At 42.2% G+C, this 20,421-nt stretch overlaps 1 protein-coding gene across 2 annotated transcripts in view; it reads left to right on the top strand.

Annotated features, from left to right (window-relative positions):
- edil3a (EGF-like repeats and discoidin I-like domains 3a) overlaps positions 1-19,977 on the top strand; it is a 109,412-nt gene extending 89,435 nt beyond the window's left edge. For both annotated transcript variants that reach the window (XM_070964273.1, XM_070964274.1), the window contains exons 9-10: positions 7,122-7,277; positions 16,791-19,977. In XM_070964273.1, coding sequence (XP_070820374.1) covers positions 7,122-7,277; positions 16,791-16,940 — 306 coding nt within the window. In that variant the 3' untranslated portion in view covers positions 16,941-19,977. The remainder of the gene's footprint in view (positions 1-7,121; positions 7,278-16,790) is intronic.
- The last annotated feature ends 444 nt before the right edge of the window (positions 19,978-20,421 follow it).

The raw sequence follows: 20,421 nt of genomic DNA, 5'->3' as shown, positions 1-20,421 counted from the left end.
ACCATGCAGGTGTTTGTGTTGCAAGGAGAGGGTCACTTGTCTACACGGACTTTATCAAAAACATTAGCATTTCTAGTTTCACATGACATCATCCCAGTTCTTCACAGTGAGCAGAAACGAGCATGTGTTAAGCTCCCCCAAAAACATATGACAAAACCTCCTTTCTGAAAGCAGGAAGCTCACAGGATAGTCACATGCATGTTTCCCGCCATACTTAGACAAAGTGGTGATTTGAAGGTGGCACAAATGGTAATACTGTTGCCTCACAGCTAGAAGGTCTGGGTTCGAATCCCGCTGTGGGCGCTGGTGGCGTGTCCTCCACCATGCCTTCAGTGCCTGCTGCTGGAGGAAAAAGGTCTTCCTGCGTGGAGTTTGCATGTTCTCCCTGTGCTCACCTGGGGTATCCTCCATAAAAATAAATCAATAAACCCCCTCTAAAAACGTGCAAGACGATCACCACCTGACCAGTGGTGACGAACGAAAACTGGGGCGTTGGTTGGATGGCAGCCCACCGCTGCTGATCTTCCGCAGTGGAGCGACTACCAGGATGGGTCAAAAGCAGAGAAGAATTTCACTAAGCATGGCGTGTTGCATGTAATGTGGTGTCACAAATAAAGGGATGTCTGTCTTTGAAGGAAATGCTATCTTCTGCATGCTCACAATAGCAATACGAGCATGTTGATGGTTAACAAGTGTTTGCCATATTCTCATCTTAGTGTAGTGTTTTGCTAATTACCTAATTACTTACTTAATGCTTAATTATGCCTGATAGTAAGGACATTAGTTTTTGGCATCACCAAAGATATTTCGAATCATTCTGACGGTGCCATGAATGTCTGCACGAAATGTTCCTTTCCATCCGACGGATCTTGAAATAGTCAATGGATAAATGAAAATTATGATCCGCTCATGATGCCTGATCAGAAATGAAGGGATCACAAAAAGCAATAGGATTCATCCTCTGGGCAAATTTCTTGACCAAAGTAGTGGCCTGGAGCCACCATGTCGCTACCATGGCTAAAAATGTTTGACTGCACTGTGAGCATCCTGTTTTTGAAAAGGAGATTCATTCTGGTCTTTGCAGATTGCTGAGGGTTATCTCCATGCAGGTGTTACTCATTGTGTGTTTAAGCATATTACGCACACTGTGAAGATGCAAGTGTGCTGGCATGAAGACTCGAGTGAAGAGGAGGAAGGGGGAGGATGTTCAATGCATAGCAATGTCCGTGCCATGTAAAAGTGTTTGGCTTATAAATGTGTGTGCTTGCCACCATTTTGCAATTGACTGTGAGTCACTGAATAGTGCCTTTCCCATATTTATATCCCGAGCATTTTGGCTGTAAGATGTGCCTTGACCAGCCAACCAGCTGACTCTCTTAATGTACTGCCAAAACAAGTCATCCCGCGCTGCAACAAAGACATCTATCCTCATGTCAGGACAGCTCATTCCTCATGGAGATGTTTCTTTCAGCAGAGTGCATTCATAGTCCACATTTAGCACTTTCTAAAAAGATGCTATATACAAGTCGAATTTCAAAAAAGAGAAAATGTTGAAGTTAATGCTGAATGTGCACAGTGCCACGCTGACCAGCCAGAGACAATATAATGCAGCCATGAGGGGATTTTCTCCCTATAGCGCTGCCTTTACTATCGTCCATGCTCCAAGGCGACTGAGACACTCCAGACTGCCTGCACACCTTTCTTTCTCTGTGTGAGCACTCAGCAGGCATTTATACACTCTGACATCCCACCACCCCATGTGGAAACACTGGTCACAAAAGGTGTCAGGAAGGAGATTCACTCTGTGTGTGTGTGTGTGTGTGTGTGTGTGTGTGTGTGTGTGTGTGTGTGTGTGTGTGTGTGTGTGTGTGTGTGTGTGCGCTGTGAATCCATAGCAGGTACAGTATGTGTAAGAGCTGTGCTGAAATTTGTGCGACTGAGGCTGTTAACTTGGAGGCTTTGATGTAAAGTCCTGCACAACATGACAACCCACTGAGAGAGAGATAGTCAGAGAAGCACAAATCACACAATGCTAGAAGAGGACACAACAAAAGAATGGCAAGATTGATAGTTTGACTGTGGGGGTGCGTGCATCCCTGAGAAAGAGCAAGAGAGAGTGAGTCATAATGTAGTGATGGAGGGTGAGACCACCTCCTCAGAGAACGTGAACAAAAGTGTAACATCAACCCAGTTCCAAATAGTGTGGCTGCACATTTAAAAAAAGGTGCATACATCTTGGCAGTTAGTCAGGTTTGGGTTGTTTTTAGCTAAACTGTAGTAAGTGAGAAAATCTAAGACGGCAACTGCAGCATGTGACTGATATTAAAGTCAGTGGATCATGTTCTCCAGAAATGAAAGGACCAGTGTGAAGGATTTAAGGGGATCTATTGGCAGAAATGGAATATAATTATGTTATCATTAGCGTATAATTGCCTTAACATAAGCATCACTGTGTTTTTGTTACCTTAGAATGAGTTTTTTATATCTATATTTACTGTACATGCTTCAGTGCACTCAACCATGTTGTAACGCCATGTTTCTACAGTAGCCCAGAAAGCACAAATAAACACTGTAGGAGAAGGTGAAGCAAGGTGTATTCGCGAGGTCTCACCACTAGATGGCACTAAATCCTACACACTGGTCCTTTAATTACCCAATTCCAAACAAGGCATCAACTCATTTATTATAATTAACTCGTAACCAGAGGCACTCACAGAAACCTTGTTAGTTGTTAAGTCATACACCTCTGCTCTCTTTGCTGTCCGTGAGCAGTGCTTTTAATTTGTTATTTGTCCGGTGGGTTAATTTGTGGATTTTCATCTGTAAACAATTTCTTATGTAGGTGTTACCAAACACTCTGCCTAGAGGTGGAAAGGTGTACCTTCTCGAGGCTACCTGGCCATCAGCAAGCTGTTTGCTCTTTCTTTCATTTTGAACTGCAGCTATTTACCATCAGCACCCTCGACTTTACATTTTAATAAATTATTTGGGTTTCTTTGTCCAACGGAATAAGTCTTTGAAAGGCTACAGGCTGTTTGTTTTCTACAGTAATTAATAAAACAATCAAAATTAATGAACACGAGTTTCAGTTTAATTTCTCTGGGCAGATAAGTCGGGCTCTAACAACGGCGTACTCTGTTTTAAATCTGCTCATTTCTGCTCAGGTCACTGAAACAATGTACTTTCACACAGAAAAAGCCATACGTGTCACATAACAGCATCTGACGGCCAGTGAGACTCCTGGTTCCTCTCATAGAATTGGCTCAGCCTGCTCACCTCTGTGTAAAGCGGAACATTTTTAAACTCAGAAAGGTGTCATGACACAAACAGGCTTTTCTTTGCACTCAGTAGAGAGGTGCTGTACTCAGTCAGCCATCCGCCTGGAAATTGTCTGCCTTCAGCCTCATCCCTCGTTTTTTAGTCAGTTAGGTTTGCTTTTCGGCTTAAGGGGCTTTTCTGAAGATAGTGGGGTTTCAGCATGAGAGAGTAGCCTTCTTTGGCACGTGGCGTGCCATGCTATGTTCATCTCATGGAAAAGTTCGTGCACATGGCACCTGAAATCAGTCCGGGCACGCACAACACACTGTTCCCTCCACGTCAACCAATGACAGTGATAGTGTGTGATATTCATTAGTGCTTTGTTGTCATATTCTACATGTTTTGCTTGCACAGTGTATTATCTGCTCTTTTGTTTTTGTCTGTAGTATCATGCTCTTTGTCCTACACTGGTAGTTTCCATCCTGGTCATCAGAAGATAGAACTGTTCTGTCTGAAGCATAGAGAACCAACCACGCTCAGGGCCCTCGAGGACCAGGAATTAAAGATATACATACAAATGTGATGCTTTACATGCAAACCCCACACCTCCAGTTTGTAATGCAGACTTTCTGTTGTTCTCAGGAGCTTTAACTAGACCTCACTGTTACGTTCAGCATGATAATGGCTGTGTTCAGGTGACATTTTGGGGCATTTTATTTCATTAAAAAAACACAAGGTTTAGCATGTTGTGGTGTTTCAGTGAAAGATAAAGAAAATGAGAGCAGCGATGTTTTTCAAGCTCTCGCCACAGCTTTACGCTTTAATGATAGCTGCCCCGTTGTGAGGGTGATGGGTCATAGCAGTGTCCTCCTCATGGCTCTGACACACATATCTGAGTTCTGCACTGTGACCTAGGAGAATATATACAAAGTATGCATCACACACACACACACACACACACACACACACAGACACACATATTTCCTGCAGGCTTTGAAGATCAAATGAGTCTTCAACCCACAGTGAAATTAGCACAGCTGGAGGGAGAATGTCAGCAGGATGCAACGTATGCATATACTGTATTCATAAAAAAGGAAACTTGGCCTCATTGGGATCCTTATAAGGCTGCCTCTTACTGCATTCATCTCTTTATCCTGCATTGGCAAAGCCACTTCAAATAGGGACTCGAGATTTACACACCAATTCTCGTCTTAATGAGCTGAGGAGATGAGTGTTTGTCTGGCACAAGTGCACAAACGTTGCCCCTTTGCATGCTGCCATCAAAGAGACTGCAAATAAGTAATTGACCCTGTCTCCTTTTTCGATGTTTAACTGCACGGGAGAGAAAACCGAAAGCTTAAACTAGACCGACATGATTTTTATTTTTTAATCTCAGACACAGCAAGCAAAATCCTCAAATTGATTCTCGCGTTTTATTTCTTTGGAACATCGATGCCACGAGAATACAGAGATTGCTACAAAGACTTAACACACTCCTAGTACGTTGGGGTTAACAGCTCATGGAGGGGAGAAAGGGGTTGAGAGTGTGATGGAAGAAAGAACAGAGGGTGGAGGCTGGAGGAGAGGCCTTAATTTAACAAGCTTATCTCGCTCCCTAATTCAGTTTGGGCCATCAAAGTGCTGAGAGCTGGCGTCGCTGGGGGCGGTTGTATTTTTTGACCGCTACCTGTGACAGCAATTACAGGTTCCCCTTCAAGCCTGCCTTTGTTTTGGTGGCAGACTTGACTGCATGGGTAGAACGAGATTACCTCAATGTTCTGCAACTGGAGCATAATCAAAGCCTCACAATGTAAGGTGTCATGCCCCACTAAATCAGCCAAGTAGCCCCTGCCACTGTTTCCTTCTAGCCACTTTTATCCAGAGGGTTGTTCAGCCATTAGTGTCATTATAACAGAGCTGTTGTTCATATACATCACAGGAAAATATCCCACACTGCTGCCACAGTCAGAAACAGAAATGAACACTCCCTTACGGCAAAATGGAAGCAGAGGCTGAGGGAGGAACGTCATGAATAGTGTATTCACAACAAATGAAGCATGCATACGTACTGCGCGCATCTGCATAATGGCATACCTGTAACCACAGCATTGTTCAGAGCTAAATTATGCCAGCACGCAAACTTCAATGGCTTTTGTCCTACTTTCATTAGCTTAACATCTCGCAAATGGATAACTGGGAGTTTATCCACTTGGATGCCTGTTAGAAAGACAAGAGTTGGCTTTGTAGCCGCTGAGGCACGGCTTTGTCTACATGTGTGTCAGGCCCATGCCTTTACAGTATGTGCACAGCAGGCGGTCTGCATTTAAGAGGGCCCCTCCAGTACCCAGGGAGCACTCCTCAATCTGAGAGTAGCTGGGAGGAAAGAGGAGTGTTGAAACCTTGAGAGAGATGAGAACTCTGAGTGAGCTCACTCACATCACTGCTCAGACAAAAGAAAAAAATATCTTTCAGGGTTTGTAACATATTGTGGGCAATAAAAGTGCGGTGCGATGTGCTGAGATGCACAGTGGTGTTCTGCAATGTGTCAACACCAGGAGGTGGAATGAAACTGTGCCAGCGTTACTTCGGTCTGTCTGCTGATTTGTTTAATCTATGCAGGGCGCTATTTTGCTTTGTCGGGGCGGTGTGACAAAGTATACGTTGGCCCATGACCAGGCCAATTAGTGTGATGTATGGTTGTCTCAATGTTGTGTATATTCAGCAGAGGAAATAAATCCACATGCTGCATGTTTCTCTCTCTCGCTCTCCTTGGGCGTCTAAATTTTGCCACTATCTTCCCATGTGACAGCGAAATGCCAAGTCGCGCCCTGTTTTTCATCTGGTATTGACTGCGAATTGATGCCTCGCAGATGCATGAGATAAGCGAGACAGCTTTACAGTGACATTTAGGCTATTAGCATTTTAAGAATTGAAGATGCATACAGCGGTGCTATCAACTATTTACATCTTTTGACATAAACAGCATACCTTTTAAAGAAACCAACTCACATGGGAAGTGATGGAAAATTCAAACCCATCATTTATCATATTATTGATATTCAGAAGTATTAATGTTTGAACAAACAATAGCTGAATATGCCACAGAGATGTGAAAGCCTTTCTGCACAGTAAAATGCACACAGCTGCTTTCTGCTTATGAAAGATAAGCAGGATTGTTTTATTTTGTAAAACTCTGATTGATGTTCTGTTACAGTGTGCGCTGTATGTTTGCACTGTATTGCCAATGTTAGCTTGCAACGCCTTCCTCTTCTTCCGCTTTAGATTGTGCACATGCATTATTCATTTGATGTAATTAACACAGCGGTAAGATCTCCCTTAGAAAAATTCTTGACCTGTTTTAGACGTAACTGCACAATATTTTCTCTGAAGAAGCGTGAAGGAGGAGACTGTGATGGAGCGACGATGCTCACTCTTGCTGTCATGTATGTGGGGTGCAGTTTAACGACGTTCTGCATCTCAACCCGGCAGTGTTGTCTACTTTTCTAAATGATGAAGCATAATTGAACCCAAAAATGCCAATAAAAGTAACAGTTTGTGTTTACAGGCTAGCAACCCTGCGCTGTAAATTGTTTGCAACAAATGAGAAGCTATTAAAAATTAACCCAAATGGAGCAGTCTGGGTCTCAGAAGCTGCTGCGCCGTGCGGTTTCCGTTCTGCTGAGGCGAGGTTGTGGACTTAGCCTTGTTGTTCAATATTCTGTGAATAATTGAAACTGACTTTTTGCACCCGATGTCTTTATACGGTAAATCCTCTGATTCTAACGAGTCTCTGGCACTTTTCACAAGCCAAGAAATTAAATATATCACTCTGTGTCTTTCTCTCTGTTTCCTCCCTCTTTCAGGTGGACTTGCTTGTGCCAACCAAGGTCACAGGTATCATCACCCAGGGAGCTAAAGACTTTGGGCACGTCCAGTTTGTTGGTTCGTACAAGGTGGCGTACAGTAATGATGGAGAGCGGTGGAATGTATATCAAGATGAGAAACAGGGGAAGGACAAGGTAAGGAGCTTTCACAGCCCATAATAAGCATGGTCAAACACCTTATGCAAGATTTTAACTGACAAGCATTTTCAGACCAATAAAAAAACACATCCTCATCTACACAAAGCAAACATACTGAAGAAATGCTGTGGGTGCTGTGAGTGCTGCAGTTTTGAATTATATATCAGACCATGAAGGAAAGGGGCAGAGAAACAGACGTCACAACAGAAAGATGCACAGGAAAGACAGAAACCTGAGGCAGACAACATACAAAGCAACAAATGCCAAAAAGTTTTAAGCATGAAGAGTGAAAATGTCCATTTCCAGGCCTGTCTGTTTCTCCTTCCCACTTCCCTTTAGCATCTTCTTATCTGTGGCTCAACCTCAGCTTGCCTGGTCTGTCCCACTGCCTCTCTCTGCTATGGGATCAGATAAGCGCATGCTGTCAACCTGGCCTGGCCAGCGCCGTGCTGAAAATCTTGTTTACGGCCCTTCAACAGAGTACACGTCCATTCCAATCGCCCACGACAGCCGAGACAGTGCAAGGCTGCAGCAGCCTCCCTGCTGATATCAGGAGAGCTGCAGGCGCAGGGTTACAGCTAAAGCTGAAGCCCCTTGTCTTTCAGATTCTGGTGGCAAGAGAGGTGCTGTTTACTTTTCTCTCCGGCTGTGTTATTGAAAGATAAGCCCTACTTCGTCTGTTTATTCGTGTATTGGTAATGTGTTGGCTATGGAAAATCAAGAGACCGAAATGTAGTAGAACCCAAACATGCACAAAAAAGCAAATACTGCAGAGGTGCTTGAAATCACTTTTATCTGCACACTGAGATCTGGATATACATATCAGCAGTATAACCTATATTATCTCTTCTGTTCTATTCTTGGAGTGCAATCTTCATCAGTGTTTAGAGCTGAACTTCAAAGTATTTAAGACCATATAAAGAACGCTTTAGAGTTACTCCCGTACGACATTTGCATGACTAAACAACAGTGAATATGCACTGAAAATGTCATGAAACAGAACCCAGCTGTTTGAATATGTAAAAGTTGTTCCACTTAATTGAAAGGTTTGTTGTCGTGCATAAAATTTTGTGAGCAAGAGGAAAAGTTTGCACACATCATTTCGATCGGAGTGCTTCTCCAGATACACAGATGCAGAGGACGGCTTCTTGCTTCTGCACAAAACTTGTGTCTAGTAAATGTTACGTCAAGGGTAGAACCTTATTTGGCATAATTTATAATTTATTTTGCCATTTGTGGATAGTTTTCTAATAGCTTAGACTTCTTGCGTCTTTAATTTGCATCATACATGGTCCCGTGCTTTGCAGACTGTGCTCACATAAAAGCATCAGCTATGATGTCTGGCTTTCTCATAAAACTGAGCAGTTTGTAGAGGTTTTGTGGTAGCTTCAACTGATGTTTCAGAATTTGATTTTTTTAAAGAAGGGCTTCTTTTGTGTGGCTAAGTATGGCATAGCTAAAATATGACAGCACCTTGTTAAGGCAAATAATACCCCTCCGTCAACAGGCGATAATTTATGCCCTTATCCTTGATGCAGAGCCAGTGCAGCAGCCAATGCCCAGAAATATTTTCCATTTCTGCAGATTGCCTGCTTGAAAAGTTTATGATTTCAACACCCATGATGATCTTTGGATACAGGCCAGTGCATGCTCAGCGTGATCTTCACTCTAGCGGTGCTGATACTGAGCACTGGATGACTTCTGAAGGCCTGGCAAACATCATCTGAGAGAGCAGAGGGAAGGAGAGAGTACATGTGAAATCCTCAGGAATCACCATCATCACGTTTTTTTTTAGGTTTTATTTTTCAGAAACAACTTGTCAAACTGCGCATGGATTTAAAAAATCTCTTTAAAACCAGATACAAGCTATTACTATCACCATCTGTAGCCTTCCCTGTGTTGTTAATGCTTTATAAGTCAGAGCAAAACCAAGGATAGGCAGTCAATCAGAGTGCGTGTGCTCTGTATTAGAGGGCAGGCGTGTTTAGCAAGGCTTCTGAGAATGTCAATCAGTTCGTCCCCAGACGGAGCCGAGGGGCTGCTCAGATGTATGATTCTTCAAGGTGTTTTCCCCCTTCAGTCAGCTGAAGCAGCCATTAATGCTAGAGGACACATTTGGCTGTTGGACTCCCGAGGCTCCTCCTGCCACACCACAATGCTTGACTTGGCAGGGATTTACTGTGAACGTACGTGTGTGTGTGTGTGTGTGTGTGTGTGTGTGTGTGTGTGTGTGTGTGTGTGTGTGTGTGTGTGTGTGTCTGTGTCTGGGTGTCTGGTTCGGGCACAGTGGTAGAGGCTTGTAAGTATTCTTCTCAGCTCCCCCCTCCAGCTCCTGTGTGGCAGAGGCTGCAGGCAGTTAGATCTAGATTGAGAGAGGAGGCTCTGTCAGAATACAGATGTTGTCAAAGCAGGGCACACACACACACACACACACACACACACACACACACACACACATAACAGTATCCCTCTACGAAATCCACCGAGTGCCTTTTCTTTACACACAAATCCCAAATACCTGTGTGCTGCACTTGTAACTGAGACAAGTAACAACCTAGCCCATTGTTTAAACATAATTAAACTGGGATGCATTCCATGATTAGACGTATCGGCTCGGCTGCATTCCCACATGCACACGGTTTCCACACCTGGGTCACTAGCCTGCCCAGTCCTGCACCGCTGCTTTTTCCTGCGTGTCAATATTTACACAGTCAGTTGATGGGGGGGCAATCAAGCACAAAAGTAATTGATTTATGTTTAATAGTGTTTCACTCAGCTGACACGGGGTTAATTGGCCGTTAGAGTCTTCAATTCCCTCCAGGTCAGAGGGTAACCAAATGTGAGATAGCTGAGAATACAGTCGTCTGAAGATGAACCGTTAATAGTCATATTTTCTTCTTCTACAGCTTTGGAAAATATTGGCTGTGAGGTTTAATGCACTTCAGGATGAGAGAAACACGTAACTGGATAGCATACCGCTGTCCTCTTACAAAGAGTGGTTGTGCATTTCAGTTTGATTGAGTGTAAATGCCTCTTCTAGGCCGGCAGGCCACTCTTGACCTTTCAATGGAGACGCGGTTCAGTTTTCCTGGTGTCACCTCAGCTGGCTAAAGCAACACGAGGCCAGAGTGCAAAGAGATCTAAGCGGCCTGCTCCCTTGACCCGTGCAGCAGGTTTAACTAATAGTATGGGAGTATGGGCAGTGTTGTGTCTCTAGAGGCATACCAGGCCTCCCTTAGTAATGCGTACCGAAGTCTAAACCAGCCTGGAAAATCAATAGTTGAGAGCAGAGTTGTGGCTCCTGGGTCAGACTGAAGAAACACACAGAGAAAGGTAGCCTATACGCTTGTGTCTCCATTCTTGGATAGCATGATTACACTTGGGGGGGGGTGATGCAGTGAGATGATTTCAGTTGGCAGCTAGCAGAAATACTACCAGTCTGCTCCAACAGTGGGCTCCACCAGTCAGCAGCTGGCGGCTCATCCTGACAGGCGGCTGCTTCATTTATTCTCTGCTTTATCTGTATTTTATTTTCTCCTGGCTGCACTGGGATGCAAATAAAATCCATTATTTCCTCTGCTTAATAAAACCTGGATGTAGTTACAGTAATTTGTCTATGGTGCTCTTAAATCACCAGTTAAAGCAGCCACCCTGTAGGTTCTGTCTCTCTGCCAGTAAATGTGGATACCCAGTGCTGAACGTTTTATAGGACAAAACAAGAGCTTTTCTAGCTATTAATAATTCAGTAATCATAACTGATTTTCAGTAACAATAATCCACAGAAAGGGCTCAGAAGCTGTTCTGGCTTCTGTACTCTGCACTGAGTTAGAAATATAACAGGATGGTCACAAAATAAGAATTTGAAGACTCCACCAACTTAATCAGGATAGAAAAGCCTTGTTTCATCTTCTGCACAACTGCTGCAATTCAGATTGATTTGGAAAGGTCATACATCAGGACGATGTTGCGTGGCCATTGGCACATAAACAGATAGATGAATGTAGTTTTGAATTATGATATCTGTACTTTGCATAGACTTGCTGCCCTTGCTTTTATGGCAGTAAACAGTGTTCAAAACGCTGTGGGGAGACAGCAAAGCATCATACAGCTTACATAGAGTTTGGCTGGGAGTAATGGATTACATCCGTTCTTTCCAGCAGAGTAGCTGCGTGTAATTGCCTGCGTTGCCCTCTGAATCAAAATGACATACAGTATTTTGTACTCACTTTCTTTCCTCCCCTGAATTATTTTACACACTTTCAGTTGTTTGCCAATATGTCGCTGATGATACTTTCATCGCCTTGCTCAGCCCTTCTTTTTTTCCTCCTGCGAGCATTACAGTATTTGTCCTTTTATTGTGATTCTTCACATATCCTGTTCCAGACTGTTTATTTTGGAGACATTGCCTTGACACTGTGCAGCTCCCCAGACAGTCTAGGTGAGATTCTTGTCATATTTCAATCAGCTGCTGCTTTCATTGTCTTTCTGTCCTGCCTTTTATATTGTGCTGTCATGTGCCCTGGTTGTCACATTACAGGCGAGGCAACACTCCTGGAAGTGACACATTTCTCGCTACCCAATGTGAAATGTTGCACTTCTAAACCACAATAAAAAGTGAGAAGAACATGTCAACGCAGGGCGGAGGTACAATGTCGGGGTCCATGTTGGATTTCTAAACCTAGGTTTATTATATTACTCATATACGTATGCAGTATGCAATTGGGAAATGCTATGAACAGGACAGGAATAGATGTGGGCCAGCACACACCGCTGCTGCTCTGTCAGCCATTTGTGCCACTTTAGCACCATGAAACGAGAAGCCATACTGCTCTAATACAACCTACAGTTCCTACACAGATGTAATTTAGAGATGAGTTAAGGTTTGGTTTTCCAACAGTGAGCTTACAGTCATGTTTTTGAGTTGTCAGGTAGCTGGAACGTGCTGAAAATGGTTTGTCCTGGCTCTGAGAGACAGATATTAAATGATCACATTAATAACTCGTTGTCTTCCATTAAAGGTTTCCTGTCAATATGAAAATAAAACAAAATAAAAAAAAACATAGTCGAGCGTTTTAACAATGCAGCTCCATGGTGTTGGTGGGCAGTCCAGAAGGAATCCAAGGTACTCCGGCTCTCATTATGAAAATCCTTTTTTCCAATCATAATTCATCAGGGTCATCTGTGAATAGCACTTGTTCTTTTCGAGCCAATGCAGCACTATCAATTTTTCAGACTTGTCTTTTATTTAAGGGCAGTTAAGAAGGACAGTGCTCTCTGGGCATTTGTTTCTTGCAATTCCACAGTTGGCCACCAGGGGAGATTGGCAGCAGTGCAGACCCTGCGAGTGTCCCACTCTGTTAAAACGTCTGTTAGAGCTCTATGCTAGCTCAACAGAAAGTGCAATATGTGCACATTCAGACAGAGCGATGCTGTTTTATATTAATTAACCTCAACCTTTAAGATTTCCCCCCAAAATCAAAACTACAGTTTTTCCTCTTACCTGTTGTGCTATTTGTCCATCTGGATTGTTTTGGTGTGAGTTGTCAAGTTCTGGAGACACTTCTCTCAAATATAATGGAGCTAGAGGCTCAAATAGCCCAAAAATACATTTGAAAAACTCAACAGAAGAGTCTCCTTCTGTTTTATGTAGGAACTATTTTCTTTCTACCGAACTACACCAAACAACCGTATCACTCTGCAGGAAGGAGCGTGCATCTGTCCTAGTCTGACATTGCTAGCTTGTGGAGATAAGTTGGCTAACCGATACTGCCAACTAGCACCACAGCTCAGCTGAGGGGGACCCCATTCATGTTTACATCCTGCTCTGTCACGAGCGCGAGCCTCTCGTCCGTGAGTGGATGCACACTTCCTTGTGCGCAGCGACACGGTTGGTGTGTGCAGTGAGAGAGCAGAATGCCATGTGATGTAGTGTTGTTTGCTTGTCTGCAGATGCAAACCTTATCTGACTACAGCGTAAGCCCTGTGCTACAATATAGATGAGAGAGACGGGGAGAAAATAGGTTTCACTGCAAGAGGAAAATGATGAAAAAGAATGCAGGATGAAAAAGTGGCCTGCGCTCGATTGTATTAGACCTGTGAAATATGGAAAGTAATGGAAGTGTACACCTGTCACATGATCTCAGCTTTATTGTGCAGCAAGAGCAACTCGTGAAAGCTCTCAGAATGGCAGAATAAGGAGTTACACGAAAGCAGTCACATTAATGGAAACACGCTCGGAAAAGGAGGCAGAGGTTTGGTATCGTGTCACATCATCACACACTGATCGGGGACATTTACATCTTACTTGTCCAGCTGCTTCTGCACAGACAGTGCTCTCATGAGACTGTCTCTTACACCTGTAAACCATGTGTTTCACACAGGCTCCTTATTAGTTACCACAAGACAAGATAAAACAAGTATATCTGTACATCATATACAAACAAGTATAAGAAATAGCGTTGAATAGTGGTTTAGTTTCACAGTGGAAAATGCACATAAGTAATAAATGAATAATAAAATACAGTGTCTTTGTCCTGTTGCATGGTTGAAAATATATAGCACAGTAAAAGACATGAACAGCAGCACGCTCGTGAAAGAGTTAAGTATAATACAGCCGAGACAATGGATGGTAATGAGAGAACAAAAGGATGTGATATTCTCTGAGCTAGCATTAGAAAAATCTGTTTGTTTGAGCTTCATATTCTATCTGAAGAACGTTAAATGAGACGAGTCGTTGAGTTTTTATAGGAGGGATAAGACGTTCACGGTAACACACTTCAGTCATGTTTTATTACCGTCTTTATCAACTTAACTTGTAATATAAAGCCACTTTGAGGTTTATTATGATGGCAGATGAGACTGCAGGCTCGCTGTGTGTAGGTGAAGTTGCTGCATCAGCATTTTCTCAGCTGTGTTGTAAACAGACGCGTGTCCCTTTAAGTACAGAAGACTGAGTGAACATTATTTGTGCAAACTAATCTATGCTGTGCTTGTAATTATGTTTACAGTAGCCTGAAGGCATTTCGAAGCAGGACTTAAAAAAACACAACTATTCTGGTTGTCTGCCTGCAAAAATATGTTAATTTTATGATGTTTCATTCAGTGAATAGTTAACATTTTACACACTTATTTGCACATTTGGATTCACAGTGGCAGGTTCTCTCTCGCCTGTCGTTAGCCTGAAGCTCGGGGGCGTGTTTGCATTGAACATTTTTACTGCCATGATCGTCCAGTTATTTTCTCATGTTGACACCATACCCTCGAATGCGAACACTTCATTTCGCAAGCGATGTGTTTCAATGCATCATTTTTCTTATTCAGAGTTGTGTCAGCTGACTGCAGCAATCAGCTTCACTCCAGTTGTTCTGACTGAGTGTGGATGAAAATAGCTGTTTCTGTTCATGGGTGCATGGGGTCCACGTTGCACCCTCTGAGCCGCAGTGGGCAGTGTGCAAGCTTTTTTCACACTGTTCACAATGAAAGGACGCCTGTGGCTTATGCAGCATTTAAGTCCACAGGTGTAATTGAGGATTAGATTTAAATGATTTCCCTGATCAGTCCCGACTGTGAATTTCTATTATCCTGTTTATCCTGACGTAGGAGGTTTATATGAACGGTTTCTTCCAGCTGGCAGTGTGCTTATTGCTCTCCACCCGTGGTATCAAATATGGATAAAAACTGTATTTCTCTCCTTCAAAGGCTGTGGTGCTTAAAGCTTAAAATCTCATCTCTGACCTTCTGCTTGAAGATTCATGATGAGTGAATATTTTACTCAACCGTATGAAAAAGTATTTTCCCCCCAAATCCCTCATGTGATTGTTGCTGAATGGCCGTTGTTTTCAGCGCTTGTTATAATGGCACCTTCAGGACCCTGTTTGGACTGTCCAAATCCAAACCAGCTCCGACATGACTATTCAAAAGAGAATTAGCCGAAGCTTTACTCTAAAAAGGTCAAGCTCCGTCTCCGGCACCTGCTTGGATTTGGCCTGTTGATTTTCAATTCCACACAGCAGCGAATCCCAATCACACCGGCGCAATGATGTCTGTGTAATTGAAATGATCATATCCTTCAATGAAGCAGTCCCCGTAGATACATTTCTTACTAATACACTTCATTCTACCGTCTGTTAGGCACACATCAACATAAAGCATCTACGTAATAATCAACAACAGAGCACATATCCCAGTATGACAGTTAGCTTGTTTGTATGTGGTAGTTAGTTAACCCTTCAACTGTTGCTTCAAGGCGTTTCCAAAGGCTCTTAAGTGGCACTGAATTGATATAAATGTGGTGAAATCTCTCTTGAGGACTCAAATGGTTAGCTAGACACAATACTTCCAGTGAAGGATATGCCGGTGGCTTCATAATGACAGTGTGTTCATCTAGGATGCATTTTAGTCTGTAGCACAATATGTTATGAGTTCTGCAGAGCCAATGCGAGACAAACAGGGTTTTCTTTCATAGTAGCATTTCTGGCAGCCACCAAAGCCTTCCTTTTATTGCCAAGATGAAAAATACAAAAAAAAAAAGCACAACTAAATCGAAGGAAAACAATACCAGCGAGCATAAGGCGCGCGTTAATAACACCGTTCAGTAAGCAGGAGAAAACAACAGTAGATGTCTGTCACTAATTGTGGAGGTGGGGCTTCCAGCTGTGCTGCTCTAACAACGCACAATTTTCCACAGGGGGAAACTGTTGATGTGCTCACATGTGTGGCGCGTTAAAAAAGAAAAGAGCCAAGAACAGGGCTGAGTTCAGAGAACGTACAACTCTTATTGGCAGGGTTTGAATTGAAGCTCTGATTGGCTGCACTTCATTCAGTACCTGCTCAGGCATGAGGCCTTCGAGGTCACAGTCTGGAGGAATAGAAATGCAGCATGAACGTTCTGCACCTGCCTCTCAGGGAAAAGCCATCAGATTTGGTTTCTGCGCTTTTTCACTGAAGATTTTGATGTTGACTTCTAAAGCAGTTGATTACCATTTTTTACCTCAAATATTGCTGCACCATTAAAGTTGAGTTTTCGGTCATACTTTATATTACGGTGCACCGCCGTTAACTGGTTTCTTATTAGTGTGCATGTTAGTTGCGTATTGGCTCTTTATTAGTCATTATAAAGCACTTATTAACACCTTATTCTGGGATTAGTGGGTTAGGGTTATTTCAGGTTAGATTATTAAGACTGTAATTCATGCACAACAACTTCCTTACTTACATCTATAAGCATTAATGTTAATTATTGTAGTAATCGTAGTAATTATTGAGGAAAAATGCTTCATTAAAGATGCAGTAGTTGTAGACTGGTCATGCAGAATAAGGCATTAATAAGTGCTTTATGATGGAGCTAATATGCCACTGATATGCATGCTAATGAGAATCAATGTGCACCTTAATATGAAGTGTTAACCAGTTTTCAGATTAATGATTTTTCTGGTTTTAACTGGTTTCTGGTTATGGGAAGCTATGATAAGTTACAAGGATAATAATCCCTCCATGCTGCTGTTTTTCTAGGTTTTCCAGGGGAACTTTGACAACGACACGCACAGAAAGAATGTGATAGATCCGCCCATCTACGCCCGGCTCATCCGGATCCTTCCCTGGTCATGGTACGGCAGGATCACTTTGCGCGTAGAGATACTGGGATGCACAGAGGAAGAGTGAAGTCCTTTCCTCCATCTTTCTTGCCATTGTCCCCCCGTCCCTTGGCATACTGGAGTATCTCAGCCAGTATTTCAAAAATAAACTGTGCAACCTGTAAAAAGAAATCAATTTCCGATGGATTTTTCAAGAATACGTGTTTGGTTGTGGTGGGTTGCTGTTTGTTCCTTTTGTACAATGATTTAAAACCTGCCCCTGATCCACTTTTGTCTTTCAGTTTCCTCTTTAAAGCGTGATCTTTGTCTTTTTATTCTTCTCAAGATTTACCATCCTGTTTGGAATGAACTTCTGTAATATATACGGGAGGGGTGGGATTGGGGGGTGGAGTCGGAACGGGGGGTCTCGCTGTGGTTTTAACTCGGTGCCATGGAAGCTATTGTACAGTGTCACTTTTTAACAAAGATGTTAAATCTGTCTGCCGTGCTCCATTGGACATGATTAACCAACTCCATAACATAACTAAACTGTCTAAAACACCATGTAGAGGTCACATGTTCTCACACTGTCAGATCTGTTTTTGCTTTGGTTACTTTGGACACTGACATCATTACATCGATCAAAACTCTATTATTGTATTATATGTAAAAGACTAAGAAATTGCATGGTGCGTGAATTATAAATGTATATTATGACAAATCATTTAAAACCTCCAGCCCTGAGAGCAACGGCTTTGATTTAGGGACCTATTTTTATGTGCATTTTTAAATAGTTCTGAAACATTACAACACACTGCAAAAGCTTACTGAAGACGACTGACGTGTGAGACGATGAACGAGCGCTGCAGCTGAACGTGGGTCTGCAGCAGTGACACGGAGGCTGGCAGCCGTCTCTAGCTGAAAAGTCTTAATGCTCTCATAAGGAGTTTCCACTGTTTTATTTCTATCTGTTTATCGCCTCACTTTTTCAAAGATATTTGGATTTTTTTTTTCCTTTTTTTTGTATTTATTTACATTTATTTGTCTCCGCCATCAGATGCATAAAATCTGTGTTTAATGTCTTCGTGTTGTTTTGGAGATCTAAGTTAAATCACTTTAAAAGCTCAGGATAGATGTCATTCAGTAACCCACAAATGTATAATTTATGTCCACCTATTTAAAGTTTTTCATCTGTTATTGTTTTTAAAAAATGTCAAATGAGTGAGGGCAATTACTTAAATCATGTCCATATATGAATAATTCAGATATTCAATATTTAGCAGTCTTTTATTTTCTTTAAGCCCTTTGATATGATACATAATAATTGTTAATTAATTGCTTTATTTTCAAAAGAGAGCAAATGTCCAAGGTTAATAATATATAATATATGTCATTAGCTGAAACCTACAGTGATGATGAACTGTGGCAGCAGTACAGAGCTCTACGTTCAGTATTTCAGGGGATCTGATTGTTATTGTCATACTGGACTGAGAGATGATATAGTAATGAAAGAGCTTGTGGGTATTTTCACACGACATGACAGCAGCTCTCTGCATGATCAAATGGTTTCAGGATGCTAAAAATATTTAGACACATTAAGGTTACGGGGGATAAAGATGCTGCTAGGCCAATCACGTCAAAACGTTCTGTTTATGCAATTTTCACTGTATGGGTTCTGCTGTTGGCTGCATCCTGCAGTAAATGAGCAGCGCTGCTTGGCTGGTTTAATAGATGGAAGCAAACAAGTACCTGAGGTATCGCAGCATGTCAAACCTTAGAGCCCATCCTACACAGCTTAAAAATAGGCCTGGATTACTCCAGTGGTTTCCACTCTTGACTAGTTTTCCCAAAGCTCTCGAGTGCTAGAATAGGAGCTGAAGGGAGCCGTGTCTACTTTTATGCTTCATGTTTCACTTAAGACTTGTCAGCTTTCCGACACTTAACAAACCAATCATTTCATATTGTGGGAACGCGGTGTATTTGTTCAGAGATTGCAGCCCAGCCTTAAAGAGAAAGTAACACATGTAGAAGAAAACCACAGTTAATTCAATTCTGCATAATGACGGTTGCCTAACTAGATTGGAAATATGAATACAAAGAGTGCCACGTTTATTTTCACCACTTTATATATAATGAATAAAAATGCATTGGAATCAAACCTTTTTGGACTTAATTCCACATCCAAAACGATGAAAAGCACAGGAAGAAAAACCAAGAAATGTGTCACCGTCCAAATGTTTTGGAGCTTACTTTCTATTTTTGTGTGCCAGGGCATTCTCAGCGGTCATGCCATCAACATGGATGTTGTTGTAGTTGACGAGTAACTGTACGAAGTCTGAAAATAAAACAGCATTTTCGTTCGCTATCTGGATAATTGGAACTAAGTATAGCCGATCGTATTCTGGTTTGGCAGGTTGTGATATGACATGCAGTATACTCTAATGGCAGCCTTTAATCGTGTTTAAAGGGATATCTTATGTTGCCAAACTTGATGTAAGTCACACTGAAAGACTTTGCTGTAGATAGATTAATATGTGAAAACTGTTATTGGTGTGAATCAGTCATTCTTAAATTCATGGACACAGCAGAGACAGATTATTCCTCACAGATTATTTGTCTGTGAACATTTTCCATTTGACTCTTCTGTTGTTTATCACATTGAACTATATCTTGGCCAGCATCTGCTCGGATTGATCTTTGTAGTCTGCTTCCTGTTGGCAGGACTGCTACAAAGCTTTGAGGAAGTTTGCATGATGTATGAGTTTGAACAGTACAGTATAACAAAGATGTCCAGAGGCACATTTTGTTCTTGCATATCATAAAGATCTAATAGCCTTTGCTTTGTACTCACCATTGATTGTCTTGTGCAATGTAAAACTTCATCTCACAGGTTGAAAAGGGGAGCAAAGTGAAAGCTCATCTTGTCTTTGTATTTCTGTGTCCGCTGTTCACGTATTATTTCTTACCTCCTCGGTCTGAGTGTCAATCACTATCTAGAAAACGTACCTATGATAATGCTGGTTAGGTTCAAGCCTGCAGAGGAGAGTGAGAAACTGTGTACAGTCAAAAAATGTGTTGCTTCAAACAAAAGCTCCTTCAGTTTGACAAATAAAAACATATCTGTGAAAATGACCTGGTTGCTTTGTTTTCTTTACATGTCTAATCACTTTTTGTTTATTCCTTCAGTGTGAAAGATTTGACACAGGATGTATTCTGTATCCCGTCTTCCTCATTCCCAGTCAATCAAGTCCCCATCTCCACACTTGTCAGTCATATTGATGAGCTGAAAGGTTCACCTGCAGCAGCCCAAGGCTGAGGTGACTGGTGTTGATACAGCCATCAAGTGCTGCAGGAAAAAAGCAGCAGGTAAAGAAAATGATCACTTTGGTTTCTGAAGTATTTTTTGCTTTTGACTGCATTTTGTCTGCTGTTGCTATAAAGTTGCTGTTTCCATTCATATGTATTCATTCACATGCTCCATCATTCATTCTATACTTCTCTTTATAGCCTCAACCAGCCTCATTGTTGGCTATACTCTGGCCATGCACCCCAAAAACCCTGACCCAGTT

Source organism: Chaetodon trifascialis, chromosome 6, assembly GCF_039877785.1.
Source record: "Chaetodon trifascialis isolate fChaTrf1 chromosome 6, fChaTrf1.hap1, whole genome shotgun sequence".
NCBI classification, from domain to species: domain Eukaryota; kingdom Metazoa; phylum Chordata; class Actinopteri; order Chaetodontiformes; family Chaetodontidae; genus Chaetodon; species Chaetodon trifascialis.
Note: the sequence above shows the minus strand (reverse complement) of the source record. Positions and strands in the feature narration are given on the sequence as shown.